This window comes from Cetorhinus maximus, chromosome 23 (genome assembly GCF_964194155.1).
Source record: "Cetorhinus maximus chromosome 23, sCetMax3.hap1.1, whole genome shotgun sequence".
NCBI lineage: Eukaryota > Metazoa > Chordata > Chondrichthyes > Lamniformes > Cetorhinidae > Cetorhinus > Cetorhinus maximus.
Window position 1 is genome coordinate 15,305,419 of NC_135901.1, and position 19,273 is coordinate 15,324,691.

A 19,273-nucleotide genomic window follows, 5' to 3' on the forward strand; every position below is an offset into this window, starting at 1 on the left:
AAGACACCAGCGCAGCCACATCGGGGAGAAACCATGGAAATGTGGGGACTGGGGGAAGGGATTCAGATTCCCGTCAGAGCTGGAAGAGCATCGGCGGAGTCACACTGGGGAGAGGCCGTTCACCTGCTCAACGTGTGGGAAGGGGTTTACTCTTTCAAGCTACCTGCTGAGCCACCAGCGAGTTCACAGTGAAGAGAGACCTTTTAAATGCCCAGACTGTGGGAAGTGCTTTAAAAGTTCCTGCGAGCTGATGTCCCATCAACGTGTTCACACTGACGAGAGACCGTTCAGGTGCTCTCAATGCAGGACTGGGTTCTGGCGATCATTTCAACTCACTGTACACCAGCGAATTCACACTGGGGAGAAGCCATTCACCTGCCCCCAGTGTGAGAAGGGATTCACTCAGTTATCTAGCCTGCTGACACACCAGCAAATTCACACTGGGGAGAGGCCATTCACCTGCCCTCAGTGTGGGAAGGGGTTCACTCAGTCATCTCACCTGCTGACACACCAACGATTTCACACTGGGGAGAGGCCATTCATCTGCCCTCAGTGTGGGAAGAGATTCACTACCTCATCCAACCTGCTGGCACACCAACGAATTCACACTGGGGAGAGGCCGTTCACTTGCCTCCAGTGTGGGAAGGCATTTATTAATTCATCCCACCTGCTGACACACCAACGAATTCACACTGGGGAGAGACCATTCACCTGCCCCCATTGTGGGAAGGGATTCACTACCTCATCCCACCTGCTGACACACCAACGAGTTCACACTGGGGAGAGGCCATTCACCTGCCCCCGTTGTGGGAAAGGATTCACTACCTCATCCAACCTGCTGACACACCAGCGAGTTCACAAGTAACTAAAGTGGTGGGATTTTGCTGGTAATCACATCCAGGACCGAACCATGTTCATTGGGATCTGTTTCTGCTGATGTTAATAAACTACAGACCACTTAGGGGGGCTAGTATTCTGGATAAATATCAAATAAATTAGTTTTGTGTTAAAAGACACAATGTGTTGAACCTTTTTAATATCTCTAACACAAGTTCATTCCTTTTGAAATGCTCTCCCTCCATCCTCACCCCCAACAACTGGTGTGAGGGTCTCATGGAGCTTCTTTGTCACCAAGATTGAGACAATCGGATGAGCTGCCTTTGCTGCTTCCCTCCTTTCCACTCGCCCTCCCTAAAGTTCCCCAATACCTGAGCCCTGAACTCACATCTTTCTGTAGTTTCCCTTCCATCTCCCCTCATGCCCTCTCAGAGCTCATCTTCTCCATGAAATTCATCTCTTGCTCTATTGACCCTACACCCACTAAACTACTGATCACTCAACTTCCCCATTTTCACTGAATATGTCAACAGTTTTCTCTCTCAAGTACTGTCCATCTTTCCTTCAAATCTGCCATCATTATACCCATAGAACTGTAGAAAAGTTACAGCACAGAAGGAGGCCATTTGGCCCATCTTGTCCATGCCAGCCCGAGGACACCCAGGTACCCTTTCTAATCCCACCTTCCTGCTCCCGGCCCATAGCCCTGCAGCTTACAGCACTTTAGGTGCAGATCCAGGTACTTTTTAAAGGAGTTTAAAGTTTCTGCCTCTACCACCAACTTGGGCAGCGAATTCCAGACACCCACTACCCTCTGCGTAAAAAAGTTCTTCCTCATGTTCCCCCCTACACCTTCTGCCACTTATCTTGAATCTACGTCCCCTGGATCTAGAATTCTCTACCAAGGAAAACAATTTTATCCTGTCCTCTCTATCTATTCCCCTCATAATTTTGTACACCTCAATCAAGTCACCTCTCAGCCTTCTTTGTTCTAAGGAAAATAACCCCAACCTATCCAATCTCTCCTCATAGTTACACTTTTCTAACCCTGGCAACATTCTTATAAACCTCCTCTGCACTCTCTCCAGAGCTATTATGTCCTTCCCATAATGTGGTGACCAGAACTGCACACAACACTCCAGTTGTGGCCTCTCCAGTGTTTTATACAATTCCAACATGATATCCTTACTTTTATATTCTATACCTCTGCCAATGAAGGAGAGCATTCATATGCCTTCTTTACAACCTTGTCTACTTGAATTGCTGCCTTCAGGGACCTGTGTACTTGTACGCCAAGATCTCTCACTTCATCTACCCCTATCAGTATATTCCCATTTATTGTGTAATCCTTGTAACTGTTTGACCTCCCTAAATGTATGACCTCACACTTATCTATGTTAAAATCCATCTGCCACTTTAACGCCCACTCCACCAACCCATCTATATTGTTTTAGAGATTATGGCTATCCTCTACACTATCCACTACTCTGCCAATCTTTGTGTCATCTGCAAATTTCCCAATCGTCCCCCCCACGTTCACGTCCAAATCGTTAATGTATAACACAAACAGCAAGGGTCCCAACACTGAGCCCTGGGGAACACCAAATGAGACAACTTTCCATTCGCAAGGGCATCCATCGAACATTACCCTTTGTTTCCTGTTACAAAGCCAACCTTTTATCCAGTTTGCAACATTACCCTGAATCCCATGGGCTTTTACTTTCCTGACCAATCTGCCATGTGGGACCTTGTCAAACGCCTTGCTAAAATCCATGTACACAACATCCACTGCACTACCTTCATCAACCCTTCTTGTCACTTCCTCAAAGAATTCAATCAAATTTATGAGGCAGGACCTTTCTTTAACAAATCCATGCTGACCATCCCTGACAAGCCCATGCCTTTCCACATGACAGTTAATCCAATCTCTCAGGATTGATTCTGCTAATTTGCTCACCACCGATGTAAGACTAACTGGCCTATAATTGGCATTTCCTTTGATCCCTTTTTAAACAATGGAACTACGTTTGTATTTCTCCAGTCCTCCAGTACCTCCCCTGTATCTAGTGAAGATTGGAAAATCATCCTCAGAGCATCTGCTATCTCCTCCCTGACTTCCTTCAGCAGCCTTGGAAACAATCCATCTGGCCCTGGTGACTTATCAACTTTCAAGGTTTCAACCCTTCGAGTACTTCCTCTCTCTTTATGACTATCCAGTCCAATATCTTGCAGTGTTCCTCCTGGACTACTATATTTCCATCCTCCTTTCCTTTGTAAACATGGAGACAAAATATTCATTCAAAACCCTTCTCACAGCCTCTGCATTTACACACAAGTTTCCATCTTCATCTCTGATAGGTCCCACTTTTTCCTTAACTAATCTTTTAGCCTTCTTGAACCGCTGCAGTCTATGTGGTGTCGGTACGCACACAGTGCTGTTAGGGAGGGAGTTCTAGGATTTTGACCCAGCGACAGTGAAGGAATGATGATATATTTCCAAGTCAGGATGGTGTGTGGCTTGGGGGGGATCTTCCAGGTGGTGGTGTTACTATCTATCTGCAGCCCTTGTCCTTCTAGATGGCAGAGGTCTCAGCTTTGGAAGGTGCTGTCGAAGGAGCCTTGGTGAGTTGCTGCAGTGCACCTTGTCGATGGTACACAAACTGTGTGAAGTTAAAGCACGTTGTTTGCAACCTCAATTTCATATTTGACCAGAAGGTGAGCTTCTGACCACAAATCTGCACTATCACTAAGACTGCCCATTTCCACCTCAGTAACATTGCCTGACTTTGCCCCTGCCTCAGCTCATCTGCTTCTGAAACTTACATCCATCAAACTGTTAACTTTAAACTTGATTATTCTAACACAATCGTGACCGGCCTCCCATATTCTACCTTCAGTAAACGTGAGATCATCCAAAACTCTGCTGTCTATGTCCTCACTCACACCAAGTCCCATTGGTCTACCATCCCGTGCTTGCTGACCCACATTGGCTCCCGGTTCAGCAGCACCTGAATTTTAAAATGCTGATCCTTGTTTTCAAATCTCTCCATGGCCTCCCCTCTCCCAATCTCTATTATCTCCTCCAGCCCTACAACCCTCCAGGATCTCTGGGCCCAAGAACTGTCCCACATTCCCACCAAAGCTACACATCGAGCCGCAGGAGCCTCCAGCCTGGAACTCGGAGTGGGAGAAGGGGGAAGAATGAGGAGACACAATATAGTCTGACACTCACAGCAACCGACAGTCTATTTATATTAATGGGATAGTGAGGCAGTTCAGAAACAATTCATTGAACTACAGAAAAGTTATGGCACAGAAAGAGGCCATTCAGCCCATCGCATCTATGCAGGCCGAAAAATAAAAAACTAGCCACCCATTCTAATCCCACCTTCCTGCACATGGTCCGTAGCCTTGCAGGTTACAGCACTTTGGATGCAGACCCAGGTACCTTTTAAATGAGTTGAGGGTTTCTGCCTCCACCGCCAAACCAGGCAGTGAATTCCAAACACCCACCACACTCTGGGTGAAGAGATTTTTCCTTAAGTCCCCTCTAATCTTCCTACCAAATCACGTTAAATCTATGGACCCTGGTAATTGACCTCTCAGCTAGGGAAAACAAGCCTTTACTGTCTATGCTATCTGGACCCCTCATAATTTTGTGTACCTCAGTTACGTCACCCCTCAGCCTCCTCTGTTCTAAGGAAAACGACCCTAGCCGATCCAATCTTTCTTCATAGCTGCAATTATCCGGTCCTGGCAACATTCTTGTAAATCTGTCCTGCCACCTTCAGGGACCAGTGGACATGCAGTCCAAGGTCTCTCACTTCCTTCAGCCCTCTCAATATCCTCCCGTTTATTGAGTATTCCCTTGCTTTGTTTGCTTTCCTCAAATGCATTACCTCGCACTTTTCTGGATTTAATTTCATTTGCCCTTTTCTGACCACTCACCAACACAATTCCTGTAGAAGATCCCATCAAACATTTTAGTTTCCCTTCTGTAAATCCTCCTTTTCTAACCCCCTGTAAAAGGAGTTTCCAAAATCCATTCCTGTCAGTCAGTGAGGCAAGTCTGGCCACAGGAGAGATGCCAGAGAACTGGAGGACAGCCAATGTGGTCCCGTCATTCAAGAATGCAGGAAGGGATAAACCAGGAAGCTACAGGCCAGTCAGTCTAACCTCAGTGGTGGGGAAACTATTGGAAGCAATTCTGGGGGATGGAATTAATCTACACTTGGAGAGGCAGGGATTAAACAAGAACAGTCAGCATGGTTTTGTTAAGGGGAGGTCATGTCTGACCAATTTGATTGAATCTTTTGAAGAGGTGGCCAGGTGTGCAGATGAGGGCAATGCATTTGACGTAGTCTATTTGGACTTCAGCAAGGCTTTTGATAAAGTCCCACATGGGAGACTGATAATGAAGGTAAGAGCCCATGGGATCCAAGGCAATTTGGCAAATTGGATCCAGAATTGGTTGAGTGGCAGGAAGCAGACGGTGATGGTCGAGGGGTGTTTTTGTAACTGAATGCCTGTGTCCAGCGGGGTTCCACAGGGATCAGTGTTGGGTCTCTTGCTGTTTGCTGTATATATAAACGATTTAGACTTGAATGTAGGAGGATTGATCAGTAAGTTCATGGATGACACGAAAATTGATGGGGTGGTAAATAGTGAGGAGGATAGCCTTAGATTGTAGGAGGATATAGTCGGGCTGGTCAGTGGCAAATGGAAATTAATCCAGATAAGTTTGAGGTGATGCACTTGGGCAGGACAAACAAGGCACGGGAATACACGATGAATGGGAGCACCCTGGGAAGTACCGAGGATCAGGGGGACCTTGGTGTGCACGTCCACTGGTCCCTTAATGTAGCTGAACAGGTAGATAAGGCATATGGGATACTTGCCTTTATTAGCCGAGGCATAGAATATAAGAATAGGGAGGTTATGTTGGAACGGTATAAAACGCTGGTTAGGCCACAGTTAGAGTATTGCCTTTAGTTCTGGAATCTGAATTATAGGAAGGATGTGATTGCACTAGACAGAGTGCAGAGGAGATTTACCAGGATGTTGCCTGGGCTGGAGAGTTTTAGTTATGAGGAGAGATTGGATAGACTGGGGTTATTTTCCCTGGAGCAGAGGAGATTGAGGGGGGATATGATTGAGGTGTATAAAATTATGTGGGGCATAGATAGGGTAGACAGGAAGGGACTTTTCCCCTTGATGGAGGGATCAATAACCAGGGGGCATAGATTTAAAGTAAGGGGAAGGAGGATTAGAGGGGATTTGAGGAAGTATTTTTTCACCCAAAGGGTAGTGGGAGTCTGGAATTCACTGCCTGAAAGGGTGGTAGAGGCAGATACCCTCATAATATTTAATTTGGATGTGCACTTGCGATGCCATGGCATACAAGGCCATGGGCCTCCTGCTGGAAAATGGGATTAAAATTAGGTACTTGTTTCACCCGCGCAGACTCGAAATATCGTTTTCATTCAATTGGAATTGCAGCCAAAGAGTTCGGATAATCTCGAAGTTGGGGGGTGATAGGAAACTTGGAAGAATTGTAAACTTTGAGAAGCACAATGTTGAACTTCAAAAGGACGGAGGCAAGTTTGTGGAGTGGACACTATCTGTCAAGGCACATCTATCTGGCAGATGATGTTCGTTGTGGAGAAGTGTGAGGTGATTTTTGTTTTTATTCATTCATGGGATGTGGGCTTCGCTGGCTGGGCCATCATTTATTGCCCATCCCTAGTTGCTCTTCAGAAGGTGGTAGTGAGCTGCCTTCTTGAACCGCTGCACTTCATGTGAAGTAGGTACATCCACTGTGCGAAAGTGAAGGAACGGTGATATATTTCCAAGTCAGGATGGTGAGTGACTTGGAGGGGAACTTTCAACTGGTGGCGTTCCCATCTATCTTCTGCACTTGTCCTTCTAGATGGTAGTGGTCGTGGGTTTGTATGGTGCTGCCGAAGGACCCTTGGTGAATTCCTGCAGTGCATCTTGTAGATGGTACACACTGCTGCAACTGTGTGTTGGTGGTGGAGGGAGTGAATGTTTGTGGATGTGATGCCAATCAAGCAGGCTGCTTTGTCCTGGACAGTGTCAAGCTTCTTGAGTGTTGTGGGAGCTGCACTCATCTACGCAAGTGGGGAGTATTCCATCACACTCCTGACTTGTACCTTTTAGATGGTGGACAGGCTTTGGGGAGTCAGGAGGTGAGTTACTCCTCGCATGATTCCTAGCCTCTGTCCTGCTATTATAGCCACAGCATTTATATGGCTAGTCCAGTTAAGTTTCTGGTCAATGGTAACTGACAGAATGTTGATAGTGGGGGATGCAATGATGGTAATGCCGTTGAACATCAAGGGGAAATGGTTGGATTGTCTCTTGTTGGAGATGGTCACTACCTGGCACTTGTGTGACGTGAATGTTACTTGCCACTTGTCAGCATAAGCCTGGATATTATCCAGGCCTTGTTGTATTTGGACATGGACTGCTTGAGTATCTGAAGAATCGCGGAACAATGTGCAAACATCAGCGAACATCCCTACTTCTGACCTTATGATGGAAGGAAGGTCCATTGATGAAGCAGCTGAAGATTGTTGGGCTGAGGACACTACCTTAAGGAACTCCTGCAGTGATGTCCTGGAGCTGAGACGACTGATCTCCAACAACCACAACCATCTTCCTTTGTGCTAGCTATGACTCCAACCAGCGGAGAGTTTTCCTTATGATTCCCATTGACTTCAGTTTTGCTAGGGCTCCTTGATGCTACACTCGGTCAAATGCGGCCTTGATGTCAAGGGCAATCACTCTCACCTCACATGGGAGTTCAGCTCTCTTGTCCATGTTTGAACTAAGGCTGTAATGAGGTCAGGAGCTGAGTGACCCTGGTGGAACCCAAACTGGACGTCAATGAGTAGGCTATTGCCAAGCAAGTACCGCTTGATAGCAATGTCGATGACCCCTCCCCATTACTTTACTGAAGATCGAGAGTAGGCTGATGGGGCAGTAATTGTCCAGGTTGGACTTGTCCTGCTTTTTGTGCACAGGACATACTGGAGCAATTTTCCACATAGCTGGGTAGATGCCAGTGTAGCAGCTGTACTGGAGCAGCTTGGTAAGAGGCGCGGCAAGTTCTGGAGCACAAGTCTTCAGTACTATTGCCGGAATGTTGAGAGGGCCTATAGCCGTTGTAGTATCTCGTGCCTTGACATCATATGGAATGAATTGAATTGGCTGAAGGCTGGCATTTGTAATACTTGGGACCTCCGGAGGAAGCCGAGATAGATCATCCACTCGGCACTTCTGGCTGAAGATTGTAGCAAATGCTTCAGCATTTATTGTACTGATATTCTTGGCTCCTCCATCATTGAGGATGGAGATATTTGTGGAACCTCCTCCTCCAGTGAGTTGTTTAATTGTCCACCATCATTCACGACTGGATGTGGCATTTTGGTAGGAAGAACATGGAGAGACAATATGAAATAAAGATACAATTGTTCAGGGGGTGCTGGAGCAGAGGGACTTGGGTGTATATGTGCATAAATCATTAAAGGTGGCAGGACAGGTGGAGAGAGCAGTTAATAAAGCATACAGTATCCCGGGCTTTATCAATAGGGGCATAGACTACATGAGCAAGTAGGTTATGCTGAGCTTATATATGACATTATTTAGATCTCAGCTGAAGTACTGTGTACAGTTCTGGGCACCACAGGAAGGATGTGAACACGTTGGAAAAAACGTGCCCAACATCGCCCTCATACCGATGGCCACCTTTGTGTGTGGCTGCATCAAGCGGTGCGTAGACCCTCAGTACGCAAATACCAAGTATTACTATGTGCTGAAGTTCTACCTGTCCCCGGTGTTGCGAAGGATGGGTCTGGCCACGCTACCGCAGAACGCTCCAAGTAGTTGGACCGTGCCGTACCACCTGTCCCTCATGGAAAAATTTATGCAGTGAAACACCTTCGACCACAAGTCCATCAGGCAGTGGTCGGCACGTAACGTCTTAGAGGCCCTGAGGGAAAAGGAGAGGGTGGATCCTTTGGGATGGTACCCCGAGCAGACTGTCAAAGTCATTTGGCAGAATGCCTCATCGCCAGAACTTTCCAACAAGCACCAAGACGTAGCTTGGCTGGTGGTGAGAAAGGCCCTCCCCGTCAGATCCTTCTTACACGCCAGGAGTCTCACCCCCTCGGCACGTTGCCCTCGAGGTGGCTGTGGTGGGGAAGAGACCGTTGTTCACCTCCTTGTAGATTGTGCCTTTGCAAAGAAGGTCTGGAGAGAGATGCAGTGGTTTCTGTCGAGGTTCATCCCGAGCAGTTCTGTGACACAGGACTCTGTGCTCTACGGGCTGTTCCCAGGGACACACACCGAGACAAACATCAACTGCAGCTGGAGGATCATCAACTCGGTGAAAGACGCTCTTTGGTCTGCCCGAAACTTGTTGGTCTTCCAGCGCAAAGAGTTGTCCCCGACCGAGTGTTGCAGACTGGCACATTCCAAAGTCCAGGACTACGTGCTGAGGGACGCACTAAAGCTTGGGGCAGCTGCCGCAAAGGCGCAATGGGGAAGGGTCGCTGTCTAAGACCTTTCTGCTACAGTGCACCGAGGGACTGGGAACTGCTTAAATCCCCTCGGGCTGTCCAGCTCAAAATGAATGTCTGCAAATGATTGTAATATTGTTTGTACTGATGCACCTGGTGATACATGTTGTAAAAGTTGAACCTGATTGTACCTTTGTAATGGTGTGTTTGAAATGGTTTGGAATGTGGTTGACGACATTTTATGAATAAAGTAAATTTTTACCAAAAAAAACAAGACGTCCGCGCATGCGCACTGCACCCCGCTGATCCAAAATGGCGGCCGTTAACGCGCTTCTTCGGAAAAAAGAACCGGGCTGCAAACAGGGGTATCTCAGGGTCTTATTCAAGGTTTGGAGCCTTTACAAAGTGTTTAGAAACCCTCCCCGTCCTCCCGGCGCCTCCATCGTTCCTCCGTGTTTTCATTTCCTTTCCAGTTTGAAGATAAGACAGACAGAAGACGCCACATCGCCATTATGGCGCATGCTCCAAACACTGGGCGATAATGCACCTGCGCATTGCTCTCCTCTGGCGGGGAAAGGGGACATTCACCACCGCGGGGGATGCTGGGTAAATTCCTTGCCATAGAATGGCCTAATTGGTAGTGGTGAGTGTTTTTTTTGCAAAGATGTGGGGATTGGGGCGAGTGTCGGGCAGTCAATAAAATTAGGAACCAACACAAAAACAAAAATTGCTGGAAAAACTCAGCAGGTCTGACAGCACCTGTGGAGAGGAAGACAGGGTTAATGTTTCGAGTCCGTAGTAACATTAACTCTGTCTTCCTCTCCACAGATGCTGTCAGACCTGCTGAGTTTTTCCAGCAATTTTTGCTTTTGTTTCAGATTTCCAGTATCCGCAGTATTTTGCTTTTAAATTAGGAACCAAATTATACAGAAGCCCAAGTGCACAGAAACTCCATTATCCACCAAAAAGGGAATTGATGGTGAATTGCAAATCCCCCAAAGTTTTACCAGAACAGCAGCAATGACGGGGAATCCAATCCCTCCAGTCAAATGTGAACTTAGCAGATGGGGTGACTGAGTGAATCCTTTCAGTGAGTAACTGTCAGGATTGTTGTCTCGTGGATATTCCTGGTTGTGCATTTTTAGTTATGCTGTCACATACCAATAACACAGTAATCTGGAAACAGGCTGCAGCTCCTTTTTTTCATTCGTCACAGGATGTGGGTGTCACTGGCAATGCGGGCATTTATTGCCATCCGTAATTGCCTTTGAGAATGTGATGGTGACCTGCCTTCCCAAACCGCTGCAATCCAATTGAATTTTACTTTCTTCGAGCGGCTTTGATATGACCAAGTGGCTTATGCACCATTTCAAAGGGTCAAACACATCACATTGTAGTTGGTCTGCAGTCACCAGTAGACCAGATGAGGTTGGGATGGCATCCTAAAGAATGTCAGGGAACCAGTTGGACTTTTATAACAATCCATTCATTTCATGATCACTGATAACAGCTTTTATAGTAGATTTTTATTCCAGATTTATTGAATTAACTGAATTTAAAATCTCTAACTGTTGTGATGAGTTTTGAACTCACATCTCCAGATTATTATTCCCTCTAGATTGCTAATCCAGTAATGTAACCACTATGCCTGGGCATGTTGTCAGAATGCCTGAATTCAGATTGACAAACAGGTGCTGTACTCGGAGCTACACCAGGGAGGCTCTTCACATGGGGCCAAAGGAAACTTTTCAAAGACAATCTCAAGGCCTACCTGACATTCTGCTCTATTAACAGAAACACTTGGGAAGCAGATTCCCAATTGCCTCCAAAACGGTGAATCATCATCCATGAACTTTTCAATCAACAAGAACAGCCACTGAGAGAGAGGGACAGAGAGAGCAGCTGCTCGAGTCAACAATCCATCACCAACTCTACTGGCCAACAAACCCCATGTCCTCACTGTAAGGAGAGCCTGCAAGGCTAAGATAGGACACATTAGTCACCTGTGAATACACAACTAACACTGACGTATCACTTGCACCCAGTCATCCACAAGGAAGAATCACCCTTGACAGAAGGGATTACTGATGGATAACCATGATGTTATCGTACCCTTCTTTATCTGGGGATTGAATGTCAGTTATACAATTGTAGCAGCAGTTAAAAGCCTCCTGTGAACACCTCCATGCGATCTCTTAGTGCAGATTTAAAAAAAATTATTTTGAGTGTGCTTACATTCAATGAGTTAATACTGATTTTATAAACCAACGGTTATGCCTCAGTTGGAGTGCTGTATTCAGTTATGGGCATCACACTTTAAACAGGATGTGAAAGCCTTAGAGAGGGTGCAGAAGAGATTTGCTAGAATGGTACCAAAGGTAAGAGGCTTCAGCTATATGGAGAAACTGGGATTGTTTTCCTTGGAGCAAAGGGTTAAGCAGGATGGTGGTGGTGGTGGCATGATGGTATTGTCACTGGATTAGTAACCCAGAGACCAGGGTTAATGCTCTGGAGGCTGGGTTTCGATTCCCACCAGGTCTCATGATGACCCTGAAGCCATTGTTGCTTGTCATAAAAACCCATCTGATTCACTAATACCCTTTAGAGAAAGAAATATGCCATCTTCACCTGGTCTGGCCTGCATATGACTCCAGACCCACAGCAATATGGTTGACTCTTAAAATACCCAGAACTTACACCATGGACTGCAGCAGGCCAAAAAGATGGCTCACCACCACCTTCTCAAAAAAGATGCAAAGCGGTTTTCAAAATCATGAACAGTTTTGACAAACTGAAAGAATAAGGGTGTCCAGTAGCAGAAAAATTGCTAATCTGAGGACACAGATTTCAGAACTTTTTTTTAAGCAGTGTGTTGCTGTGATCTGGAAATCACTGCCTGAAAGGGTGCTGGAAGCAGATTCAAGAGCAACATTTTTGGGAGAATTGAATAAATAGTTGAAGGAAGAAATATCCAAGTCTAGGAGTAAAGAGCAGGGGAGTGGGACTAATTCGATAGCTACACTAAAGCGCTGGTACAAACACGATGAGCTGAACACCATCCATTAGCTCCTGTACCATCTGAAGACAATGGCAGATGATGATACCCGGAATGCTTCAGGTGGTAGAATATGGCCCATCAACATCAAAAGGGATGCAACACTGATTTTTCTTCCTTTCTTTCATGAAGGTGCTGTGTGATGGTGAGGTTCAATCCCAGTTACTGTTTACCCACCTGTACCCTGCCAAGTGGTAATTCTGAGCTTATGATCCTACACTGTGAGCTATAATAACGGTATTTTATTCAAGAAGCAAGTTTTCAGACCAAAGGCTGAATTGCAGTGTGACTTACATGAGGAAATTCACATAGAGACTAAATAATAAAGTTAAAAACATGGAAATATGACAATCAAATAGCAGAAACAGGTTCCAGTTGAAAACTAGCAGGAAAAATGTTTCCAGTGATAATAATAAACACAGACACCAGAACTGGAATAAAAGACAGGCTATTTTCTAATAATAACAGTGGCATAGTATAAGTGTAACAATTACAAACACAGGGTCTGATACAGTAAGAGTGCAGATGGGCCCAAAGGAAGAATAACAAAGGTTTGGCTCACCTTGAGTGTAACAAATACAGTATTTGTTCCAATAATAAGAGTTAGGCTGCAGTGTGTTAGTTAACACATCATTGGATCCAATGTGATGATAATGCAGTCAGTATCTAGTGCAGCAAAACCAAAGTTTGGGTCTCATCTAGCAATGTAAGTGAGTCATGGTCTATTAGTATAATATGATGTCAATGTGTTGCCTAATGTCTAATAACAGAGCCAAGGATCACTGCAATGGGAATGGGATGGGTTTAATGTAATAACACAGACATGGTCTAGTGGAATGGGAACTGATATCAATATTGACTAATTGGTGGCACTCTCACCCCGAGTCAGAAGGATGTGGGTTCAAGCCCCCTCCAGAAACTCGACCACATCATCCGAGCCGATGCTCCTGGTGTCATTATAAATGGGAGTCTCTGTTCTTTTGCCGAATATTTTCTTAGACTCAGAAGGAGTGAAGGGAATGACAGACGGGACAATTCTGGGCAGTTGCTCCATCCAGCAAAGCATTCCTGGGACATGATTGCAGGTTTGACGTGCCCATCCACTCCTTAAAAAAAATCTCTTCCTCTTTGGGTTTGTGAAGGGAGTTACGACTGCAGCACGTGGGGCTGACTGGAGTCTGGTGTAAAAATAATCACACAGGCCGACTCCAGTTCTTAATAACAGAGGTCACTTTAACTGCAGGGAACCTTACATTAAGTGAGGAAAGAGGCAGAATAAAGATCCGATTGTAATAGGAGGACAAGGTGTAAGGAAGCAATGATATTTGGGTTTCTGTGTTATGGTGAGTGTCACAGGGAGGTGTGTGATAAAATAGGAGTGGAAATGTCATGACAGAGACACGTGTGACTGACTCCACTTGACTGAGAGCTGTTGTACCCAAGGGGAGGGCAATGACGACATGGGGAACTCCAGAGATTTCTGTTATCTGAGGTGATAATGGTGCATCTGAGGAACTGAAAAGAATCGGTTCCTTCTCACCCTTGCCTGCAGTTCCCAAGTTGCACAGACACACAGGAAACAGATCTGACAGCTCGTAGAAACCAACGTTTTAAATCTTCTGTTTGAGACACATTATGATTGAAAAGATCAAATGTTAAAACCTCAGGAGAGGAAAATTCAGAATGTCACAAAGATCAGTGAGCCGTCCAATTAGTTCCATTCACCATAACTCTGCCAATTTTCCCCTCTTCATTTATTGATCCAATTCCCTTTGAAAGTTGCTATTTTATCTGCTTCCAACCCCGTCAGTGTGTGCATTCCAGATCACATCAAATCACTGCGTAAAAATATTCTCCTCATCACCCCCTCTGGTTCTGTTGTCAAAATCATAAATCTGTGTCCTCTGGTTACAAACTCCTGCATCTGAAAACAGTTTCTCCCAGTTTTCTCCCTCCCTCTCCTCTGCCTTGGTTCAGTTCTCCAGCTCCTGTGTCTCTGATTCAGGGTCTCAGGCTGGACCCCAGCTGCCGCCGGGCGGGACACAGGAGGGGGGACCCTCCCGGGTGGGTCTTAGCCGGACCCTGTGTCCGTCCTCCCAGTTTCTGAGCCCTCGGGCGGCCCGCGGTCTCCCCGTAATTTTTGAATCTCCCGCTCCGGAGCCTCTTCCCCCGAACCCGGCTCTGTCACCGGGAAGAAGCCCCGGAGCTGCAAACGCGGGACATGGAGGCTATGATCCGGGATTGCGGCCTACACCGGGTGTTTCTGAAGCCTCTCCCCCGACCCGCCGGCTCGATTCGGCCTCACTCACCCGCCGCCTCCAGTCAGTTTCTGTCTCCCTGCGGTTCCGACACCGGCCCGTCCGAACACCTGCACTGCGCATGCTCCAGTCAGAGCGACACTGCGCCTGCGCAACAATCGCCTGTTGTACAGATAGGGCACATTCTGCCTCTCGGTGAATGCTGGGTAAGTCCCACCGCCATTGACAACCTGTTTCATCGAATACAACATCATCTTTTGTGGTCTGTTTACGATTTGAACCCTGGATATAAAATGGTTAAGTCAGTTGACACAGTATCTATAGTTCTATCCTGGACTTGATTAACAGCAGGAAAAAACCCTCAATGTCAAATGTGAACTCACTGGATTCTTAGCAGGCGGTGTGAACGAGTGTGTCTTTTCTCGTAAACAGAACATTTAAACAGCTCCTCATCACCAATTGATTGTATATCAATTGCTTTGAACTTTTAAAGCTGGAGTGTTAACTAGTGGAAATACTGAATAGATCCCTCCGCGCATATAAAGTATCTGAATGGTCTCCCTCTGACGTGACTGTGTTCTTGTGTCAGTAAATGGGATGACCAAGTGAATCCCTGTCTACATACAGCTGGTGGACGGTGTATTTGTGGTGTGGTTGTACCCATGAGTTCCCAGTTCTGACATGCTTCGCAAACTCTTAATATAACGAATTCCATATTCTCACATTCCCCTGGTCAAAGAAAAGCAAAAATACTGTGGATGCTGAAAATATGCAATAAAAATAGAAAATGATGGAAATACTCTGATATTGAGCAACTTCCAGGTCAGAATTGACTTGATATGATGTGTTGCAGCCGTAGCATTTGGACGTTGGTAGGCACGAATGTGATCCACAACAACAACATTTGCAGTAAGTGCAGCTCGAGGAACTTCAGCTCAGAGTTGTTGAGCTGGAGCCTGAACTTTGGACAATAGGGAGAAAGTTGCCTGGACAATTTGATTCAGCAAGCAGCCACTCTCCTTAAGTTACATAATATCAGATTTAGTCTGTGGTCAGGGATGGGAGGGTGTGAATACTGGTGATACAGGTATGGGTATCAAGAAGGTAGCACTTTGCACTTGTCCAGTAAATTCAAAGTTCTTGGAGCCATGAGGACAGCAGCTTGATGTATGAGCAAAGTGACCATGTTACCGAGTTACAGGGGACCATTCAAGCTGGGGGTGGTGGGTGGCGGAGAGAACAGAGTGTAGGAACAGTCGGGGACTGTAGCCAAGGGTGTGAGTCCCGAATGCTGTGCAGCCTGCTCAGTAATGGATTTAAGGACATCTCCTCGGGCTGGAGAGTAATGTGGAGAGGGAGGGAGAGGGCCCAGTTATCGTGGTTCATGTAGGTACCAGCTACATAGGTATTATCGTGTAAAAGGTTCTGCTCAGGGAGCATGAGCAGCTAGGACCTAAATTAAAAAGCAAAAACAAAAGTAATAACCTCTAGATTACTGTCTCAGTCATCAGTAAATCGGTCAAAATGTTGAACGTTCAACAACTGGTGTCACAAGGGTCATTTGGAAGAACTCCTTCAGACTCATCCCATCTGGGTCACTAATGTCCTTTAGGGAAGGAAATCTGCCAACCTTACCTGGTCTGGCCCACGTGTGACTCCAGGCCCCAACAATATGATTGACTCCGAACTGCCCTCTGAAATGGCCTAGCAAGCCTCTCAGTTATACTCAAGGCAGCAACTCGCCACCACTTTCTCAAGGAGCACAGGGAGAGGCCATTCAGCTCCTCGGGCCTGCCCCCCCTCCCCCATTCAATAGGATGGCGGCTGATCTTCTGCCTCGACTCCACCTTCCCGCCCTATCCCTTCGCGCCCAAAATCCTATCAGTCACAGACTTGAATAGACTTAGCGACGGAGCATCCACAGCTCTCGGTGGGGAGTTGGGGGGGGGGGGGGGTTAGAATTCCAAAGATTCACAACCCTCCGAGTGAAGGAATTTCCCCTCATCTCAGTCCAAAATCGACGACCCCTCACCCTGAGACTGTGACGCCCCCGCCGCCCCCCATTATAGACTTTACAGCCGCAGGAGGGAAACAGTCTGTCAGCACCGACCCCGTCAAACCCTCGAAGAATGTTCAAAGTTTCAATCAGATCACCTCTCGTTCTTCCAAACTCCAGCGGTAACAGGCTCCCCTATTTCAATCTCACCTCGTAGGACGGCTCTCTCATAGGGATTCACGGAATGAGTAAGGAGGCCATTCTGCGCTTCACCCCCATGCCAGCATCCCAGGCATCAGTCTCGTGAACCCTCACTGCATCCCCACCAAAGGCAAGTCTCCTTAGCTAAGGAGACCGAAACTTGTGCACATGTGCTCCAGGCGTGGTCTCGCCAAGGCCTTGTATAATGGCGGCAAAACTTCCTTACTCTTAAAACAGCACCTCCCTCGCAAGGGGAGAACCGACATGCCATTCGCCGCCCTTTATTGCTTGCTGCCGCCAGCGGGGCAGCTTGCCGCGTTACGGGTGTGGGGCACCCAAATTCTCCCACGTGTCAACGTTGGCCAGGGCTCCGCACGGTGGCTGAAGGGTGCAAAGCCAAAGCAGTTCGCTCCGGGGCGTCGCCCTGGCTCCCTTTGAGCGAGGGGAACTCGGCGAATCCCAAGTGAAATTTGCGCCGTTCTCCCTTTTGCCCCACATGCAATGATGATGATGATGATGGTGTGTGTGTGTGTGTGTGTGCACGTAACTCCTGCCATTTCGTCTTACCTGGACCTTTGGTGCTCTGAGACCCTTTACTGCCTTATTTCAACTCTTCAGCCTGCCACTGGTCACTTGCCTACCTCCAACCTGACACGCTTCGCTGAGTTGCACTATTACTATGTCGCAACCTCTCCTATCTCTTAAAGCCTATCTTTCCTCTTAAGAGGGAAACTTTTCATTTAAGTCCAACAGTTCTGACATGCAGTCAGAGCCACGTTAGTTGGCCAATGTTTGGGTGACCTTTGACCCTGCCTAAACTGGCATCCCAATGAGGTCCTGGCTGCCTTTTATTTCACTTTTTAAAACAAATAAATACAAATAAACCCTGATTAGAGTAACCTTATTTCAAAAACTGTGTTCCCTCTTATAATGTTTTATTTCTACTTTATTCCATGACCAGCCCCTCCACCTCACACCCTCAAATAGCGTCGCTTCCCCCTCCATCTAACGGCTTAAATACATGGGCGGCCGCAGGGAGGGGGCGGGGACAGCCATCGCCACGCCCCCGCGACCAATCACGGCGGGCGCTTCTGTTTCGCCCATCGCGTGGCGGCGGCCCGCCGTCCAATCAGCTCCCCACCACCTCCAGACCCTGTGCGGGCGGAGGGCGGCTCGAGCTTTCCCGCCAACGGTCGGAATTCAAAATGAGGACCACGTGGTTGGGGTGGTTATTCGGCCCCTCCCGCCATTACAAGCCCCTTTCCCCAAAAATGCATCGCAAAAAGGCATTAACATGCTGAAGGATATGGGGACCTATCTTCTCAAAAGACATGAAGATGAAGACATTAAGATGACTGAAAAAGAGAACATCTTAAAAGGCATTCGCAAAAGGAGAGCACATCTTCTTAAAAGGCCATGAGATGACTAAAAAGGACATATTTTCTCAAAAGGCATTAAGATGATTGATAAATAGAATACATCTTCCCAAATGACTGGAAAAGAGGACAAATGTTCTAAAATGCATTAAGATACAGAACATATCTTCTCAGAAGGCATTGAGATGACTGAAAAAGAGAACATATCTTCTTAAATGCATTAAGATAACCAAAATGAGGACATATACAAACATATGAACTAGGAGCAGGAGTAGGCCACAAGACCCTTCAAGTCTGCTCCGCCATTCAATAAAATCATGGCTGATCTGATTGTAACCTCCTCCTACCCCTGATAACCTTTCACCCCCTTGTCAATCAAGAATCTATGTAGCTCTGCCTTAAAAATATTAAAAAACCTTGCTTCCACCGCCTTTCAAATAAGAGAGTTTCATGACCCACCACCCTCCGAGAGATAAAATTTCTCCTCATCTCTGTCTTAAATGAGCGACCCCTTATTTTTAAATAGTGACCCCTAGTTCTAGATTCTCCCACGAGAAAACATCTTCTCCACATCCACTGACCCCTCAGGATCATAAATGTTTCAATCAAGTCACCTCTTACTCTTCTAAACTCCAGCGGATACAAACCTAAGCTGTCCAATGTTTCCTCATAAGACACCCATCCATTCCTGGTATTAGTCTAGTAAACCTTCACTGAACTGCTTCCAACGCACTTACAACCTTCCTTAAATAAGGTGACCAATACTGTACACAGTTCTCCAGGCGTGGTCTCACCAGTGCCCTGTACAACTGAAGCATAACCTCCCTACTTTTGTATTCAATTCACCTCGAATAAACTATGACATGCTATTAGCTTTCCTAATTACTTGTTGTATCTGCATACTAACCTTTTGTGATTCATGCACTAGGACACCCAGCTCATCCAGAATCTTAGATCTCTGCAATCTCTCACCATTTAGATAATATGCTTCTTTTTTATTCTTCCTG

The 19,273-nt window shown here is 46.5% G+C and overlaps 1 protein-coding gene across 1 annotated transcript in view; it reads left to right on the forward strand.

The window, feature by feature from the left end:
- The window catches only part of LOC144696927 (uncharacterized), an 84,730-nt gene that overhangs the window by 5,096 nt on the left and 60,361 nt on the right, over positions 1-19,273 (forward strand). The window contains exons 3-4 of the mRNA XM_078568643.1: positions 340-853; position 1,108. Coding sequence (XP_078424769.1) covers positions 340-853; position 1,108 — 515 coding nt within the window. The remainder of the gene's footprint in view (positions 1-339; positions 854-1,107; positions 1,109-19,273) is intronic.